Here is a 20,134-nt window from a genome sequence, read left to right on the forward strand (position 1 = left end):
TATTCATACAAAATTTAAAATGTCATGGAAAAAATCTCTAACCTTGAAAGGCAAAAAAGGTGAATGAAGTAAAGTCTGGGGAAGAGATTTTGCTTTTTTGTTACGGATATTTTCCTTAATGACATTTTGAGTGGCCTGATTTTTCCCAAATGGGGCGAAAGAACAAAAGTCTTTAAGGAGTCCATGTAATTACAGCTGGGTCTATTTGCTCTCATTTATGTGGATGTGCTTTGGACACTGTTGCCTCTGGATTGGGTTGTACTTTTCTCTTCCTCCCCGCTTTTTTTTTTTTTGGCTTGTAGTTACAAGTGATGCAGATCCATAATGACTTTCCATGCAAATGCTGACTTTCAGTAGAAGCATGAAATTCCTCTTTTGTCTGCAGTTTTTCTTCCTGAGGTTTTCTGTCTGGTGTGTATATGCAGGCTAGCTAGGAAAATTGCATTTAGCAAGACATTCCCACTGCTGAGCAACTCCAGGAACATTCGGTATTTTTGTTCCCATGCATTTTCCTAACTCTGCTTTACTGCGTCTTGCTACTTTTTTCTTTGAGGATCTGATAGTTTTTGCTCAATGGGAAGTACTGCTGCTACTTCAGGTTTGCAAATAATAAGCAAACATCATACACTTAGTTTATTAGTCAAAAGCTGTTTGCCTTTCCCACCCGCCTCTCTTGAGAAGTTTGAGGAGCATAGCTTTGTGGAAGGGCTGAGCCTTAACGGGTTGGCTTCAAAGCAGCACATTCTCTCAGTCACATTCTACATGAAATAGCTTCTCTCCCGCTTCCTGTAGACCCAGAGAGCCTTAAACACGGGGAAATCAGTGTGGTCTCACACATGAGGGAGTGGTTGGTGGGAGAGGGAAGCAGGCTGTGGAAAATATGCATGGAGGACTTTTTCAGTCCTGGTGCACCATGGAATACTGTACTCTGCACAGCACTCCCTCTTTCTGCATGTGTTGGGGAAGGCTGTGGGCTGGGGAAAGGGCAGGGGACTGGCTGGTGGATTTGCCACTGCATTGATCTGCTAGCCACAACCATCCCAGGAGAGATTGTGCATGGAAAGTGGACTTTGCTACAGGCCTTAGGCTGCAGTAGCAGCTGAGGAATAGCTCCACTGATAGTTCGCAGTTTGAGGAGGAGGAGGATTTCAGACTGATTCCTAGCCCATTTTTCTGAAACTGCACAGTGGTTGAGGAATCGGAGAAAAAGTACTGCAGGAAAGGCAACGCCGTGAGTCTCGAACACAATGCTAGTGTGTCAATACTAGAACTGGTCAGAAAAATCTTGACTCAGCATTTTTTGTCAGAACAGTAATTCAATTTCATGGAAGATTTCAGGATTTAGAAATTTGGTTTCATTCTGATTCAGAACAAACCCCCAAAATTTTGAAATCCTCCACAAAATAGAATTACTGTTCTCCTCCCAGCTCTGCTGGGAGCCCTGGCTCTGGGACAGTCCACTGGGTAGGCTGGACCAGAATCAGGGGCATTGGAAAGCCTGAGGCTGCTGAGGAGCCAGCCAGGCAAGCTGGCAGGAAGCCAGGTAGGTTTAAATCTGCCTGACTGCCAGGGTTCTATCAGAAACTGACCAGTTTCCAGCAGAAGTTCATCAAAATCAATGTGGTTCTGTGGAGTGTTTCAATATAGACACACCAGCCAGTTCTCCGCCCAGCTCTTGTAAATACCATTCTGAGCCTAGGGCAGATGGAATGCAGGAGAATCTGGTTTCTCAAGTTTCTGCCGATGTTTATGACTTGTTGGTAGAAGTTGCTGGAGATTAATCACGGTGGAGCTATTAATTATCTATACAGTGAATAATGGAATGGGTGACTTCATTGCTGCAGAAGAATCATTGGCTTTGTTTCCTAGGAGGGCATTGCATCAGAGTTCAAGATATTTCAGATGCTCCAAAGTTAGTTTCTATCAATAAAGCAGTTTTCTTTAAACAGATTATCCTCAGTTACATGGGATAGAATAGTCCATGGCAAGGAGAACTTTTTGTGACCCCACCCCCACCACACACACCCAACACACACAGAAAAATGTTGATGTCTCTTGAGAAATAGCTGCTGTCACTCAGGGTACGTCTACACTACGGGACTATTCCGAATTTGCATAAACCGGTTTTGTAAAACAGATTTTATAAAATCGAGTGTGCGTGGCCACACTAAACACATTAAATCGGTGGTGTGCGTCCACGGTCCGAGGCTAGCGTCGATTTCTGGAGCATTGCACTGTGGGTAGCTACTCCGTAGCTATCCCATAGTTCCCGCAGCCTCCCCCGCCCCTTGGCATTTCCGGGTTGAGATCCCAGTGCCTGATGGGGCAAAAATCATTTTCGCGGGTGGTTCTGGGTACAGCCTCACCCCTCCCTCCCTGACAGCGGCAGACAACCGTTTCGCGCCCTTTTTGCTTGGTGAACCGTGCAGACGCCATAGCACAGCAAGCATGGACCCTGCTCAGCTCCATACCGCAATCGTGGATGTTTTAAACACCTCGCGCACTCTCGTGCAGTATATGCTGAACCAGGACCTTCGAACCGAGGCGAGTAAGAGGCGGATACGGCAGCGCGGCGATGACAGTGATGAGGACGTGGACACAGAATTATCTCAAACCGCGGGCCCAGCGCTTTGGAGATCCTGATGGTAATGGGGCAGATTCTATCCATTGAACGCCGATTTTGGGCCCGGAAACAAGCACTGACTGGTGGGACCGCATTGTGTTGCAGGTGTGGGACGATTCCCAGTGGCTGCGAAACTTTCGCATGCGTAAGGGCACTTTCATGGAACTTTGTGACTTGCTTGCCCCTGCCCTGAAACGCCATAATACCAAGATGAGAGCAGCCCTCACAGTAGAGAAGCGAGTGGCGATAGCCCTGTGGAAGCTTGCAACACCAGACAGCTACCGGTCAGTCGGGAATCAATTTGGAGTTGGAAAATCTACTGTGGGGCTGCTGTGATGCAAGTAGCCAAAGCAATCACTAAGCTGCTGCTACGAAGGTTGTGACTCTGGGAAGCGTGCAGGCCATAGTGGATGGCTTTGCTGCAATGGGATTCCCTAACTGTGGGGCGATAGATGGAACCCATATCCCTATCTTGGCACCGCAGCACCAGGGCACCCAGTCGTAAACCGGAAGGGGTACTTTTCAATGGTGCTGCAAGCACTGGTGGATCACAAGGGACGTTTCACAAACATCCACGTGGGATGGCCAGGGAGGGTTCATGACGCTCGCGTATTCAGAAGCACTACTCTGTTTAAATGGCTGCAGCAAGGGACTTACTTCCCAGACCAGAAAATAACAGTTGGGGATGTTGAAATGCCTGTCGTTATCCTGGGGACCCAGCCTACCCCTTGATGCCATGGCTCATGAAGCCATACACAGGCAGCCTGGACAGTGGTCAGGATCTGTTCAATTACAGGCTGAGCAAGTGCAGAATGGTGGTGGAATGTGCATTTGGCCGTTTAAAGGCTCGCTGGCGCACATTACTGACTCGCTCAGACCTCAGCCAAACCAATGTCCCCTATGTTATTGCTGCTTGCTGTATTCTCCACAATCTCTGTGAGAGTAAGGGGAGACCTTTATTGCGGGGTGGGAGGCTGAGGCAAATCACCTGGCCGCTGATTACGCGCAGCCAGACACCAGGGAGATTAGAAGAGCACACCAGGCGGTGCGCATCAGAGAAGCTTTGAAAACGAGCTTCATCAATGGCCAGGGTACAGTGTGACTGCTGTGTTTGTTGATGAACACCCAACCCCTTGATTGACTCAGTCCCTGTAAGCAACTCCCCTCCCCTTCGAGTACAGCTTACTTATGCAAATAAAGTCACTCTCATTTAAAAGCATTAATTCTTTATTTTTCATTATAAAAGAGGGAGAGAAGTAAGGGTGTGCTTTGGGAGGAGGAAAGGAGGGATGGAGAAGGCCATTAAAAAAATTCAGAGTAACGGCATCCTTCTGGTTGGGCTGTCCACGGGGTGGAGTGGGCGGGTGCAGGCCTCCCCACGCGTTCTTACACGTCTGGGTGAGGAGGCTAAGGAACATGGTGAGGGGAGGGTGGTTATACAGGGGCTGCAGCGGCACTCTGTGATCCTGCTGCCGTTCCTGAAGCTCCACAAGACGCCGGAGCATGTCAGTTTGATCACGCAGCAGCCCCAGAGTTGCATCCCGCCACCGCTGATCTTCCTGCCGCCACCGCTGATTTTCCTGCCGGTCTTCCTGCCGCCACCTCTCATCTCGGTTGTCCCTCCTGTCCTCACGTTCATCCCTCCTGTCCTCACGTTCACTGGCCTCTTTCCTGTAATTTGAAACCACGTCCTTCCACTCATTCAGATGAGCTCTTTCATTGCGTGTAACTTCCATAATATCTGAGAACATCTCATCTCGCGTCTTCTTTTTCCTCCGCCTTATCTGTGCTAGCCTTTGGGATGGAGGAGGGACGCTTGAAAAATTTGCAGCTGCATGAGGGAGATAAATATTTAGAAAGATACATTTTACAGAACAATGGTTATACTCTTTCACAGTGAAAAGCACTATTCACCTTACATAGCACATGTGATTTCCCTACAAGGTCGCATTTTTCATCTTAATAGTGACTGCTTGCATCTCTGGGGTTACAGATCTCACAGACACAGGTCCAGGCATCAGGATTCAGCTTGCATGCGGCCATGGTAAGCCACTGTCTCAGTGATTTACCCCTCCCCCCCCAACGCATGGCTAATACCACGCTAGCTCCCTGCTAATCAACAACCTTCCCCCTCCCCCCCACCCACTGCTTGTCCGGTAGCTTGGGGAAGCTCGCCTCGCCGGTGACCAAACAGAAAAGATCATCGGCATTTCACCCCTCCCCTCCCCCCGCTTCGTGCAGGAAAGTGTTTTTTTTAAGCTGCTGCATTCCACGAACCCAGTAGAAAAATGGCCACCCCCCTTACTTAAATTCCTGATTTTTAACCAGGTTATCCTGAACGATATCACTTTGCTGAGGATAACAGAACAAGATAAAGAGCGGATGCTTCTTGAATGCCAGCAGTCCTCGGGACCATACGCTGCGATGCTTTGCCACGCAATGATACCTGATTACTTGCTACATGCATGGCATGGTAAAGTGTCCTACCACGGTGGGCAGAACAAGGATGCCTTGCCCAGAAACCTTCTGCAAAGGCTTCTGGAGTACCTACAGGAGCGCTTCATCGAGATGTCCCTGGAGGATTTCCTCTCAATCCCGGACATGTTAACAAACTTTTCTAAGTAACTATACTGTCTGCGAATGCATCCCAAGTCCTCAGGGCAAATCAATCATTAAAAAAGGCTTGCTTAAAAAACACTGTTTGCTATTTGCAAAGGTACACTCACCAGAGCTCCCTTCCAGGGCGTCATTCTCTGCAATAGTTGCTTGCGAGGGCTGGGAGCAGGGTAATTCCGTCAGGGTGATAAAAAGCTCCTGGCTGCTGGGGGTCACGGAGTGCTGTGTGCTCTCTGCGAGGTCTTCCTCTTCTTCTTCCTCTTCATCTTCCCGTCTGCATAATCCTCAGACATGGCAGAGATTACAACCCCCACCTCGGAATCCACAGTCAGGGGTGGGGTACTTGTGGCGCAGCCCCCTAAAATTGCATGCAGCTCAGCATAGAAGCGGCATGTTTTTCGACCTGCCCCGGACCTTCCGTTTGCTTCTTTGGTTTTCTGGTAGGCTTGTCTGAGCTCCTTAACTTTCACTCTGCACTGCACGGAGTCCCTGCTGTGGCCTTTAGCAGTCATAGCCTTAGAAATTCTTTCAAATACTTTTTCATTTCGTCTTTTGGAACGCAGTTCTGTTAGCACTGAATCATCTCCCCATAGCGATCAGATCCATTACCTCCCGAGCGGTCCATGCTGGGGCTCTTTTTCGATTCTCAGGAGACTGCATTGTTAACTGTGCTGATGAGCTGTGCGTGGTCACCTGTGATGATGAGCTCTCCACGCTGTCGAAGCAGGAAATGAATTTCAAAAGTTCCCGGGGCTTTTCCTGTCTACCTGGCCAGTGCATCCGAGTTGAGAATGCTGTCCAGAGCGGTCAGTGGTGCACTGTGGGATAGCTCCCGGAGGCCAATACCGTCGATTGCGGCCACACTAACCCTATTCCGATATGTTAATACCGATATTAGCGCTACTCCTCTCGTCGGGCAGGAGTACAGAAACCGATTTAAAGAGCCATTAAAATCGATATAAGGTGCCTCCTAGTGTGGACGGTTGTGGCGTTAAATCGGTTTTACACTCGTAAAACCGATTTAAACGCCTAGTGTAGACCAGGCTTCAGTGTGCAGCAGCAGTCAAAAGAGTTAACAATGTAGGGAATCATTAAGAAAGGGATAGATATTTGGGCCCCATTTTGTGGGCTTCCTCCAGGTGCTTTACGCCTCTTTGGACTGTTTGGTCAAGCTCAACTGGACCCGATCAGACCCATCAGCTTCGGGCAATGAGTGTGTCAGGGCTGTCTGCTGTCAGGCCAGCTGTACACTGTGGCCATTGAGCCTTTCCTCCCATCTCCTCCATAGGAGGTTGACGGGGTTGGTGCTCTGCAAACTAGAATTGTGGGTGTTCCTGTCAGCATACACCGATGATGTGCTCCTTGGGTCTGGGGCCCAGGCGATCTGCTGCCGGTGAAGGCCTGCTAAGCCATCTCCTCAGTGGCCTCCTCCACCTGTGTCGAGCTCTGGCCAAATGTTTGGGGATGGGTGACAGGCAAGCTCCCTCCCACTCGTTCCTCAGGCCATTCAGTGGAGTCCAGGTCTGCTGCTCTATCTGGGTGTTTACCTTTCTTCCACCCATCCCTCTCTGCCAGAGAACTGGCTGAGCGGCTGCAGAGGTGGATGGGACCGCTACGGTGCCTTTCCCTGTGGGGGAGGGCACCGGTGCTCAATCAGCTGGTCCTGTCCATGCTCTGTCACTGGCTCAGCATCCTGAGCCAGGCCCCAGATATCGTGGCCGGGCTCCAGAGGCGTGAGGGAAAGCCTGGCACACAGCTACCTGGAGTGCGCCAAGTTGCAGCCCCTTTTCTGGCTCCTCCAGAACCTTCTATTAGGTTCCAGCTGCACTTTTCCCCACACCTCCTGATCGATGCACATCCTGTCCGTGGCCCCACAAAGTCATGAGACCTTCTCATCAACCTCTTCCAATATGGCCATTTATAAAACCAAGTTGAGGATGCTGGATGGGGAGGTGCTCTACAACTGTGGGGCCTGCGTCCGTTCCGTTCCTCCCTTTGATCATACATCTGGGCCTGTTCGTCTGAGCCACGTCCGCTGGCTCCCTAGACACCTTTGAGGAGCAGTGGGCACAGTTTGGGGTTCTCTGCTCGGTGTCCCCCTCAGGATCCCTGCTTATGGCCTTATGACCTCACACCAGTCCCTGTTTTCTTATTAGATGTCCCCCAAAATCATTTGAGCCCTGTGTTTAGTCACTCCTCCTTTTAGGCTGGGGGAGGGGCTTTCAGATGTGCCCACCCACTTTGGAACTCATAGGTGTTCATTCTCTGCACTGTCACAGTTGCTCTAAGTTAAAACGGCCAGATACTTCTGTTTAAAAACTGTGTTCTTTCTCACTATTCAGGTATTGCAAAGGCTGTTTCTCCAACTCTATCTTTAGTCTGAATCGTAAAATATTACTGTTAACATACTTTTAAATTTGTATTTCCTTTTAAATTTATAACTCGTATAACTCCACACAGAAAAGGGAATTGTCCTCGTGATGTGTCTTTTCCCCTCTGAAACTGGATGGGAAGTGTCTTGTGACTTAAGCCATAGAAATTATAATTGGATCTATTTGATATTCCTGGTTTTGAAGCAGACTTTCGTGTGTGACTCCTGTCACTTAATCGCTCAGTACCTCAGTTTTCTTCATGCCTAAAATGAGGATGATACTTTCCTGCTTCAGTGTGTTGTTTTTTTAAAGCCCGGTGAAATCCTTGGCTACAAGGCATGAAGAAGTGCAAAATATTTTATTGCTTTAATGAAGAAGAACAGCTGACACAATGTGATTTCTTTTTTCTGTGTTGTGTAGAGTCTAAAGCTGAGCCAGCCAGCCACCTAGTTTCATCCAGTGATCATTTGAAACAGAGGAATGTGAAATCACTCACAGCTGAAGGTTGAAGAGAGCTGCATTTGCAATAGTGCTCCTGTACTGAGTTGCCTAGGGAAATGCTCTCTTTGGGATTTTGTAGATGAAGGTGAATAACAATAATATTCAGCCTTGTTAAAGAAGTAAATGTTTAAGAACACTGTAAAAAATGCACAGAGCTCTTAAATGTTTGTTTAGTGTTCTAGAGAGCTACTGTTGCTGCTGCTAATTATTTGTATTACAGTTCAGGGACCTCTTGTCCTAGGCACTGCACAGTAGTGATACCCAAACCTCGGTGGTTCAGGAGCCAAGTTAGTAGTCAACATTACCCAAAAGAGCCACAGTAGTGTGGAATCATTGTTTCCTTTCCTATGGTACTATAAATTCATATTTAAACAGAATGATGGGAAATATTTAGTTTATATAGATTACAATACCACTATTATATTATCAATGTGACTGCATTACAGTAGACACAAACTGTATTATATGTGTGCCTCTTCTGAAACGCACAAAAGAAGTTTGTATAATAGTGACCAGGGCTACATTTGACCATACTGTTTGTGTTTTGAGTGAATCTCAGCCCTGATCAAGAGCCTTGTTCTGGAGCCTCATGGTTTCATCAGAATATGGAGTCTCCCTCTCTCCTGCAGGCAGTTTCCTTCTCCTCTTTGCTGATTTGGTAGGAAAAAAGGTTCCTTATTCCTCCAAAATCCTGTCTCATTTTGTTCCTCTCTCTTTCTTCAGCTTCCTCTCCCTGACTCATCTAATCTCTGTGTTTTTAAATGGCTGAACTAACACCTCATGTTTGTTCTCTCTTCTGGGGAAATTCCACTGCTCCAAACTCCCCTGCCTGAGATCACCTGGAATTAATTGGATTCTTCCAGCTCAGGCACCTTACCTTAGTATACTTATTGCCTTGCCAGAGAACAGTCATTAGAATGCTAACAACTTCTTTTGTTTGTCTATAGCTTCTCCTAGACAGGGGCATGTGATATATGACAGGGTCCTTGTCAGCTCGTGGTTAGTTTATTACATAACGAGAGTTAGAGTTATACATAGAGCTCATAAAATAGATCAGAATTCATAAGATGTCCATAGACAGATTCCCCAAATCATCACAGAGTGCCTTTCTGGATGTCTGTGAGCAGTGGGTGAGGAAACTAATGATAAAAGCAAAGCAACAGTAAATCTCAGGATGGCTGAAATCCTGAAGAGGAAAACCAGTGTCAAAGGAGCTGTCAGAAGGCAGGAGAAGGAGGAAATAGCAATGTCCTGAACACAACAAAAGTCTTGGAGATAATTACTCCTATTTGTCTGACTACCAAATGAATTCGCATCAGCCTTGTTATGTCTACAATCAGTCAGCTTATCTCCCTGGAAAACTGAAGTGATTCCTTTCTGTAGCTTTGGGTGGTGATACAAATTCACAATCTCTGTACAGGTGGCAGGTGACTTTAATGACAGTCTTGAACCTTGTTATGTTCCTTCTGTGTGATTATCTGAGGTCTTTAAGTTATTTTAGAGGAAGAACACATTTAAACAGCTTTAAAAAAGACATGATCCAATTATACAGAAATCATACGCACTAGTTGTGCTCATTTTTGTAGCCTGCTATTGTTTCATCACTGTCACCCACTCAGTTACTGCAGTTTTTGGAGGTGTGTGTGGGTATTTGGCACTTGTTTTAATTCTGCCTTTTGTGGTACAAGGGCAGTAATGCCCACCATTTTTGCAACTCCATTGAAACAGGCACGATTTAACTTGACTCTGACGTCATGTGTTTCCTACAAGAAACAGGGTTGGCTATCGCCTAGACCGTCTTCAAAAGTGGGTTAGACAGCTAGAAACACTGCACTAGAATCACTGTGTCATATTATATGAGATAAATGGTATATATGTTACGAGAGGGAGCATTATAAAATAATGTGCTATGCATTGCAGACTATTTTCCTCTTTCTCTTACAGCAGCTCTTTTCAATCCAGGGAGTACAATTACTCTTGATTTCTGGAAGAGGAACAGCCTTTGGTCAGCGGTTAGCTGTAGCATACAGATATACATATACTTTATTTTGTTCTAACTAAATTATAATTTTAAAATGCTTTACCCTAGGACAGCTGTTGTAGATGTATGCTTTAGATGTACCAGACTGGCATGAAAGATCATTGCACTAATGTGTTAGCTGCTCCACTGAGACTTCACAATCTAGGTTTAAAGAAATCTCTGTTCCAGTGTTGGCTGATCCACTTCTATACAAATGAAGAAGATTTATGCGTTTTCTGTGTACTGTACACGTTCCTTCCGAGTGGTGGTGGGTCTTTTTCTTAAGCCCTTTGGATGCTGTCTCTTGCTCTGGCTCAAACTACAACAGTCCAACAGTAGAAACTGCATCCAGCAGTGTATCTCCCCCCCCCCCCAAAAAAAAAAAAAAAAAGTCTGAGCTTTCATACAGCAAGAAAGTTTAATATGCATGGAGTGTGTTGTCTGGTGCTGGAGAATATTGGATGGCATATTGAATCAGAAATAGCCAATACCTTTTGATACCTGTCATATTGTAATAAACCATTTTAAAAGCACTTTCACAGGGTTTTGTGTGAGTAATATAGTGTGATATGACAGACACAGGGCTGCCAAACCCTTCTATGAAATAAACTTGTTTTCTAAAAAGTTAGAGTGTAGATTCTTTTCACAGGCTTTCTCTCTTGCTTGCTCTCAAGATAAGAGGCTCCTCAGTAGCTGTGTTACCTTAGGAACCAGCCAGATAAACATCCAGTAAAATCTTGTTTTCAGGAGTTTGTTTCTGAATATCAGTATGAAATCTCTAGCTTATTTTCAGTAAGGCACCCCCCCCCCCCGATTCTCTATACCAGACAATAACATTTCTTCTCAAAGAGAGATGATTGTGTCAGGGTTTTTTTCCACAGGAAACGCATTGCATTCATTTCAGCCTTTAGGCGAGTGGATTTCTTTAACAGACTGCCTTAAATTTGAGATAAGATATACTAGTAGGTTTTTATTATCATCTTGGTAAGCAAGGCTTTTCTTACGACTTTATCTTTAAATATCTTTTTATGTAAATAACTTTATCACAAATATCCTTTTTTTAAAAAATCCTACAGTAGTGGGCTTGTGCAGCACAGCATTTGGAAGATTTTTTTGTATTGAGTAAAAACTTCTGTTAAAAAATAGAATAAAATCACTGGTTCTTTAGGTAGTCAAGTATAGTAAATAAAGAAAATCCAAAATACAAGTAGGTCAGGTGGCTGCTTCATATTTTTGTTATTAGTGATTGTTTCACCATGTTATGTTCAGAAATAGGGTTTTTCATTGCTGCGTCATAGACCATGAACGCTTGATCTGTAACCACAAGCTGAAACTGACAGGCGAATTCAAGAGCAGTACCGCAGTGCTTTCTCTACAGCTGAATCGTATTAAGAGAATACATCAAAAAGTGGGGGAGGGAGTAGCACAGAGCTCAGAGGTGCCTGCAGTACTAAAGGTTTTTCCACTGGAAATAGGGGATTTACATTAGGCTCGCAGAGAATGTATCTTCATTTGTATTCAGTTTTACACTGTGCCTCAGGTGAGGGGCAGTGCATTCTTATTGGTTGATACTACACAAGATGATCAGTAGTGTAATTCACATAACATGAGACATACATATTGATCTGAGCATTTCATTTCTCCCCTACCCCTCTCCAGACACATCCTCTCTCCACCCCCACCCCGCCAACACTCAAAGGGAACCCATCTTTTATGTTGTGTGCGTCCTTGTGAATTATGTTTCTGGATGAGAGATTTTTAGTAAAAAAATGTAAGTTTTGTTTCTAACCCCTCCACCTGATCCCTCTCTCTCACGCACACACAAAACTAGTTGTTTTTCACTGGTCAAATTATTAGAAATAAAGTAATACATTTGGTATGGGTTTTTTGTTTTGTTTTTTAAACCAAATATTCATGAATGAATGTGTTTATTATTCACTGGTCGAGAGCCAAGGATGCCAAATCTGATCTGCAATTCTAGAAGGCACTTCATTTGGTAGAACATCCTCGAACTGTTGGTGGTTGCTACTTGTAGTGGTTTAAGTGAGTGCTGACATACTTTAATTTTGGCAATAGAGTAAACAAACCCAGAATATTTTTTTCCCCTTTCTCTATACTTCATATGGGTTTCAGAAATCAGCCTGGCACTGGTTTTAAAGTGGGAAATGTTAAAAGTAAATAAAAACAATCAATATGATGTTTTTAAATGTTGGGCTTATTTAAATACAAACATACTTTAAGACCCTCAGCTGATGTAAATCACCATTGAGCTATTGAAGTGTGCGAATCGGGGCCTTAATATTTTCAGGCATGTACAAGTCTGCGCCTTACGTAACCAGTAATGTAGTCAGACTAGCATAGTTAGCCCTCCAGGATGATTGGTGATGATGCCTGAATGAATGTTACTAACATGTTTGTCATTTGAACTGTGTTTTTACATGGGTGTTGCTTGCACTTCAGCACCTTTAGTCCAAAAAAAGAAACGGATGTTCATTTTTTTTTAACCACTGGGCCTTTTTTGTGTGTCCTGAAATGATATTCAAACTAGGGAGAAACTTCAGATTTTTGTGTCTTTTAGTTTTTTTAACATATGAAATTCCTCCTTCCTGGCATGTGTGCACCCAGACATGCGCGCACACAATATATAATATTCTTGGATGGTAAAGTCATTGGGACTTCTCATCAGCTCTGTTCACAGATGAGCACGTTGTTTATGTTCAGCAAATAAGGTTATGAAAAAAGTTTGGGTTTCTTTACACTTTGTCTTTCTGTGCAAAACTTCGTTGTGACTCATAAGTATACAAGTTTCCATTTTCCAAAGATTCTGGTTGGTCTGAATCTTCAACAAACTGCCCAGGTTGTGTGGCCTCTGGATCTCAGTCCAGAAGCATCACAGTGAGCATTGTTACAATATCACCGTTGGGAGAGGCTTTGTTCTCTTGACATCTCCACAACCCCTGACAGAGACCATGAAGGCCCATGCCGTGCTCAAATGTGACACTAGTGCTGAGAGCCAGCATCATGATCCCACCATTGTAATAGCTGCAACCTCTTTTGAAAGCCTCCAACCGCACATGGCTTAGTGCAGTACTGAAAAGATCTTAAAATAGATTTGTCAAAACTTGTAAAGGCGTAGGTAGTGGCAGCTCAAATAATAGCCTGCAAGATGTGGTTCCATTGTATCTGCCTTTATTACATAAGGAATTGGAAATGTTTGCATTTTTATTGAGTATATCATCAGTTTGAGAGATGTCTTTGTCCTGGGATATAGGACATGTAGGAGAAATACTTTGTCAGGAAATTCAGAACCATTGCTGGAAAATCAGTTCAGCGACCCCACTAATCTTGAGTTTTAAGGAGTTCAGTAGTCTCTGTAGTCACAGAGTCCCACATGGAATGTTTCTGATGTGAAAGAGAATTGCATGCAAGTTATTAATGCAGCTCTGAAAAATTTCTTCCCTTAGCCCCAGTCAGATTCGTTCATCGATGGTCTCATGGTTGAATACACAGTCCACCACAACACCTACCTCAACTACCAAAACCCCAGCACCATCATCTTTCCCCTTCCCGACCTCTGCCACAGGGAATGACAGACCAGCTGAAAGGTACAATATACACTTCAATTTTTGTTGATGTTTTCTTTACTTCCTTCTCTCTCTATCATTGTCCTAAGGAAAAAAACAAACTTGGGTCTTAATGTACAATAGAACCTCAGAGTTAGGAACTGACCAGTCAACCACACACCTCATTTCGAACTGGAAATACACAATAAGGCAGCAGCAGAGACACCCCCTCCCCAAAAGCAAGTACAGTGCTGTGTTAAGCATAAACTACTAAAAAAAAAAACAAACCCAAAGGAAAAGCAGCATTTTTCTTTTGCATAATGAAATTTCAAAGCTGTATTAAATCCACTGTTCAGTTGTAAACTGTTGAAAGAACAACTATGTTTTGTTCAGAGTTGTGAACATTTCAGAGTTACAAACAACCTCCATTCCCGAGATGTTTGTAACTTTGAGGTTCTACTGTAATACAGCAGTGACTTTCAATCTGGGGGTCCGCAGACTATGTCTAAGGAGAAGGGTCGTCATGACCATAGAACAGTGAGGAGTCCGGTGGAGAAGAATGCATCTGAAGAGGTGGGTTTTTACCCACAAAAGCTTATGACCAAATACATCCATTAGTCTTTAAGGTGCCACCGGACTCCTTGTTGTTTTTGTGGATATAGACTAACATGGCTACCCGTTGATATTTGACACCATAGAACAGTGGTTTTCAACCTGTGCTCTGCGGACATCTGGGGGGTCCGCAGACTATGTCGATGATTTCCAACGGGGTCTGCACCTCTCTTCAAAAATGTGTAGGAGTCTACACATGACGAAAGGTTGAAAACCATTGTAATACAGAAACCACCACAAATTCAAGAATGTAGCCATTTGCAAGCAGAGAGGTGCCTCATGCTGCTCAAGGTGGTAGTTATAACTGCTTGGGGAATGATGCCAACACTGTAAATTGTCTTGAGTGGACTTTTACTACTTCTTCGAGTGCTTGTTCACGTCCATTCCACATTAGGTGTGCATGCGCCGCATGCACGAGCCTGGGGAAACTTTTCCCTGAGTGGCGCCACTGCGTCGTGCATATATATCCCCGCTGGCCCGACCCCCTCCAGTTCCTTCTTACCATCCGTGGCGGCGTTGGAATAACCTCTTGCTCTCGTATGAGAAGCAGTCCCTTAACTTTAGAGTACTTAGCTGCTATCAGTTCATTAGCATTCTACTGTTGCGGACACTTTATAGATTAGGTGCTTGGACGCTTCCAGCACGGGCCGCGGGGTGTGCCGCAGGCCCAGGGGTTTAAGGCTTGCGTCACGTGCCACAAGCCCATGCTGGTTAGTGACCCCCACGACTCCTGTCTATGTTGCCTGGGGGAAGCACACCAAACAGAAAGGTGTAAGATTTGCAAGATGTTTAAACCTAGAACAAAGAAAGAGAGAGACTTTTGCTTGAAGCAGTTGTTGATAAAAGCAGCACTGAAGCCATCGGGCCCAGAGCGCCTGACGCTGGCTCCATCCTCCTCGGTGTGGCGTGCCCTGGAGTCATCAAGAGACCCGGTGCCCGACAAGCACTGCAAGCCGTTGCCCCTGGAGAAAAGTAGGCCCCGGCACCGCTCATCCTCCCCGGTGCGACCCAAGGCCAAACCAAAAGAAGGGCGCGGACATTCCCTGCAAAGGAGACCAGCGCCATCTAAGGGCCCGGGCACCGGAAAGAGTGGGATGGACTTTGTACCGTTGCCAGCACCTTATGAGTCCAGTCATAAGTGAACTCAGTGAGGACGATGGGCTCGAGAGAATAATGGATCAGCCCTCCACGCCTTTGAGGCGGCAAAGGAACTCATCGGGTTGTCGGCGGTGAGCCTCCTCCCAATCAGGGAGATGCCTCCAGCACCTGGGCCCACGGTGCCATCGAGGGGAAAGCCGGCAATGGTACACCATTCGAGGACACCCTCCCGGCATCGCTGCCGGCGTTGGTCCAAGTTGAGCGTCATGTTTGTGGACTCTGTTACCCCAGACGCAGAGGGGAGCCTCGGTACCAGAGGTGAGTCAGTGCACGGGGTTAGTGCAAGGGACCCGACGCTCTCCGACACCCTCCAGAAACCAGCACCAGGAGAAGGTGAGCCGACCATTGCCCTAGGCTTCCGGAAGTCCCGGTCCCAGGCCAGGTCTCGAGATCACTGACACCGGTCCCAGTCCCAATTGGCAAGAAGCCGCTCGTCAACCTCCTGTGAGAACAGATCGACGGCACCACCGTAGCCTTCGCGCTTGGTGTCGCCGGAGTCCAGCGCTGACTTGGGCCAATACAGTTACCCGCACCAGGCACCGGACAGCAGAGAACACCTGGCTGGGTGGCAGCCCCAGTGGGGACCGCCAGGACACTGGCCCTTCTGGACCCGTTGGGCCTAACACTGGCAGCAAGGGGCTCCTCCAGGGCCAGCTACTCGGTGCACCAGTCCCGGTTCCTGCACCGACACTCCTCCGTGCGGGAAGCTATGGTGTCCAGACCTTCGCCTGCGCCATCGCCGAGCGAGAGACTGGAGAAACCGGCACTGAGTCCAGTGCCACCCCAGGGCCAGCTGTCTGGGCCCGAGCTGGAAGCCCCTCCTTTTGGGGAGGGGGACCAAAGGGACCAGCAGGAGGAAGCTGAGCAGCTGCTGACCACCTCGTCATCCCCGGATGAAGTGGTGGCAGGCACAGTGGTATCAGGACCTCCAATAGACCGCAGAGCTGCTGTGTAAGGTTGCTCATAACTTAGGGTTACAGGCCGAGGAGACGGTGGAGCAGGAGGAACCCATGGTGGACATCCTGAGCCCAGAGAGTCCATGCAGAATAGCGCTTCCACTCATTAATACCATACAATCGAACTACAAGACTAGATGGCAGACCCCAGCCTCCAGCCCTCCAATAGCCAAAGGTGTGGAATGCAAGGGGTACGAATTCTTGTTTTGCTACCCAAGCCCATGTTCCCTGGTAGTCTAGGCAGTAAACGAGACAATGCCATGGGCAGTAGGTCCCAGCCCCTAAGCCAAGGAAGCGAAGCGCCTGGACCTGTTTGGCAGGAAGGTGTATTCCTCAGGAGGCCTCCAGTTGAGGATTGCTAACCAACAGGCCATCCTCAACAGACATAACTTCAACTCCTGGGCGGCAGCGAGGAAGTTTAAGGACAGCCTCCCACAGAGTTCCCAGCAGGAGTTTACGGCGCTGGTGGACGAAGGCAAGACCATAGTGAAGACCTCTCTCCAGGTGTCCTTGGATTCGGCGGACGCGGCAGCTAGGACAATCACGTCTGGCATGATCATGCGACGCTCGGCGTGGCTGCAGGAGTCAGGTCTGCCACCTGAGGCCCAGAACTCGCTCCAGGACCTCCCCCTCGAAGGGTCCGGGCTCTTTTCGGACCAGACAGATGCAAAGCTGCATAGCCTCAAGGACTTGAGGGCCACACTCAAGTCGCTGGGTATGCACACCCCGGCGACCCAAAGAAAGCCCTTCAAGCCGCAGCCGCCTCCTCAGTGTCACTACCAACCTTGTCCTAGGCAGGAGCCCTACCGCAGGCAAATGGGGATAACAGGAGGCGGCACAATAATAACAACAATAGCTCCAATAGGCCAGGCTGGAACCAAGGCCCTAAACCAGGCTTTTGAAGGTGTGCTCGAGAACAGCATACCAGACCAACCACCAGATCCGTCCCCTTGTTTCCTGGACTGCCTGTCCCGCTTCTCCCATACGTGGTCCAGTATTACGTCGGACCGCTGAGTGTTACACACGGTGCAAAGGGGTTACGGGCTGCAGTTCTCCTCCCTGCCTACCTCCCATCCCCCTTCCCCATCCCTCTTCAGGGGCCCTTCTCATGAGCACCTCCTGGAAGAGGAGGTTCGCACGCTCCTAGAGGCGGGGGCGGTACAGTTGGTACCAAAGGACCTAAGAGGGAAAGGGTTCTACTCCCGCTACTTCCTCATTCCCAAGGCCAAAGGAGGCCTTCGTCCCATTCTGGACCTGCGTGGGCTCAACAAGTTCCTGGTCAAGGCCCAGTTCCGCATGGTCTCTCTGGGCACCATCATCCCTTCCCTGGATCCGGGGGACTGGTACGCTGCCCTCAACATGAAGGACACATACTTTGATATCGCCATCCACTCGGCGCATCACCGATTCCTGCGCTTCACTGTGAACCAAGTTCACAGTTCACAGTTCTCCTGTTTGGGCTAGCTACAGCCCCACGGGTGTTCACAAAGTGCATGCTTTTCGTAAATCTATGCAGCTGTTTGTGGCCATGGCGGAAAGGATGAGAGGCCTCCTGGTGTCGGTGCAGCGAATCTCCTCCTGGATTACAGACTGCATTCGGGCATGTTATGACCTTGCAGGTGTTCCAGCCCCAGCGGTCATGGCCCACTTGACCAGGGCGCAAGCAGCTTAAGCGGCTTTCCTGGCACAGGTCCCTGTCCAGGAGAGCTGCAGAGCAGCCACCTGGTCGTCGGTGCATACCTTTACGACCCACTACGTGGTCAACCAGCAGGCCCGAGAGGATGTGGCGGTTGGTGGGGTGGTCCTCCGATCAATTGCTCCGTGACTCCTACCCTCCTCCAAAGGTAAGCTTGTGATTCACCTAATGTGGAATGGACGTGAACAAGCACTCAAAGAAGAAAAAACTGTTACCTACCTTTTCGTAACTGTTATTCTTTGAGATGTGTTGTTCACGTCCATTCCACCACCCGCCCTGCTACCCCTCTGTTGGAGTCGCCGGCAAGAAGGACCTGGAGGGGGCCGGCCCAGCAGGGGTATGTATGCACAATACAGTGGCGCCACTCAGGTGGGGGCCCCGATGGGTGCCGCTAAGGGAAAAGTTTCCGACACTCGTGCGTGCAGCGCGTGCACACCTAATGTGGAATGGACATGAACAACACATCTCGAAGAACAACAGTTACGAAAAGGTAGGTAACCGTTTTTTCTTGCTCATAATGTATCTTATTTGCTGCTTTCCTCAACAATTTACTATATTACAGGTAAATGGTCCCTTCATCAAAACACACCTCCAGCTGTATTCCTTTGCCTTCCATATCAAATTCAAGCTTCATGTCCTTGCCTTCAAGACTCTGCATAACTCTTCCACTGTCCAGGTCTCTAATATCATCTTTTTCTCCTCACTCCTTTCGCTCCCTCTCTCCCCTCCCACTCTCATCATTTTGCCGCCGCCTTTGTTTTCTCTCTGCCTTCTGCCCAGGATGCACTAGGACTCTATAAGGTTACCAGATAGCAACTGTGAAAAAAAGGGACAGGAGGTGGGGAGTTATAGGTGCCTATATAAGAAAAAGTCCCCCAAAACGGGAATGTCCCTTTAAAAACGGGACATCTGGTCACCCTAGGCCTCTATCATCTCATCTTTTCCTTCTTAAAACCTATCTCTTCTGTGAAGCCCATCTGCATTACCCCTACAAACAAAGGACTGCTGTACTACTTACATTGCTAAGGAAAGCAGTCAGACATACTAACAAATCCTCTGCATCACTTTATCATAAATTCTGTTTCTGGCCACTTGTTACACTGTGCTACAGCTGTATTGTCCTTTTGACTGCAAGTTCACTGGGGCAGGGACAGTTTCTTCCAATATTTCTGTACAGTTTTTTTGCTGTGAGGACTCAACAAATGATGAATTAATAATGTGGTGCTTTGTCAAAATAATGCATTGTAAAGTATCCAGTTACTATTTACTCAAGAAAGTATTTTTAAATAAGACAAGCCAAAAAAGCTCTAAGATTTCTGGTCATGGTAGCTTCAGAAGTGCATAGTTATCCTGAAAAAATTTGCAGTGATATTTCATTATCAAACCTCTTAAATACATTTCTAGAATACTGTCCAAAATTTTACTTAGGACAGAACATGTTCTGTGGTTTTTTCGACTGTTGTATGATAAGAAAGTACAAGAACAATTCAAATACAGGACTGCATACAGGAAGACTGAAAACGTGAAGTTGAAGTTGACTGAAGAAATGGGTCTCAATATCTAAAGATTATTATTTTAAAATTAAGTACTGTATCCTTTACCCCATGTTTGTTTCATTGCTGATTTCCTTGGGCAGTGTTTTACATAGTTTGTTTTTAAAAGTGAGATATTCACAAGTGTGTGTGCAGAGCTATGATTACATGTACAAACTGGCTATGCACAAGTTCAAATGGCAAGCTGTGAAATGAAATTGTGCTGTTTGTGTGTGCAAATTAGGAACATGCAATTGTGCACATTAAATTCTGTGCTTTTTAAGTTCTGAAATTGGGCCCCAAATGTGTTGTAAATGGATATTTGTTTTTTCCATCCATTGATAAGCATATTTCATTTTCTGTCCCACTTTCAGTGTTCTCAACAGAAGAGCAAGAGCAGTGTATCCTTGTGAGGCAGAACATAGCTCTGAATTATCTTTTCAAATAGGAGCAGTTTTTGAAGATGGTAAGTACTCTACACATAA

General features: G+C 46.7%; 1 protein-coding gene across 1 annotated transcript in view; it reads left to right on the forward strand.

Moving 5' to 3' along the window:
* ARHGAP10 (Rho GTPase activating protein 10) overlaps positions 1–20,134 on the forward strand; it is a 217,819-nt gene that overhangs the window by 183,826 nt on the left and 13,859 nt on the right. Inside the window, exons 21-22 of the mRNA XM_039541772.1 lie at positions 13,597–13,737; positions 20,024–20,115. Of these exons, the coding sequence (XP_039397706.1) occupies positions 13,597–13,737; positions 20,024–20,115 (233 nt within the window). The remainder of the gene's footprint in view (positions 1–13,596; positions 13,738–20,023; positions 20,116–20,134) is intronic.

This window comes from Mauremys reevesii, linkage group 5 (genome assembly GCF_016161935.1).
Source record: "Mauremys reevesii isolate NIE-2019 linkage group 5, ASM1616193v1, whole genome shotgun sequence".
In the NCBI taxonomy this organism is placed as follows: Eukaryota; Metazoa; Chordata; order Testudines; family Geoemydidae; genus Mauremys; species Mauremys reevesii.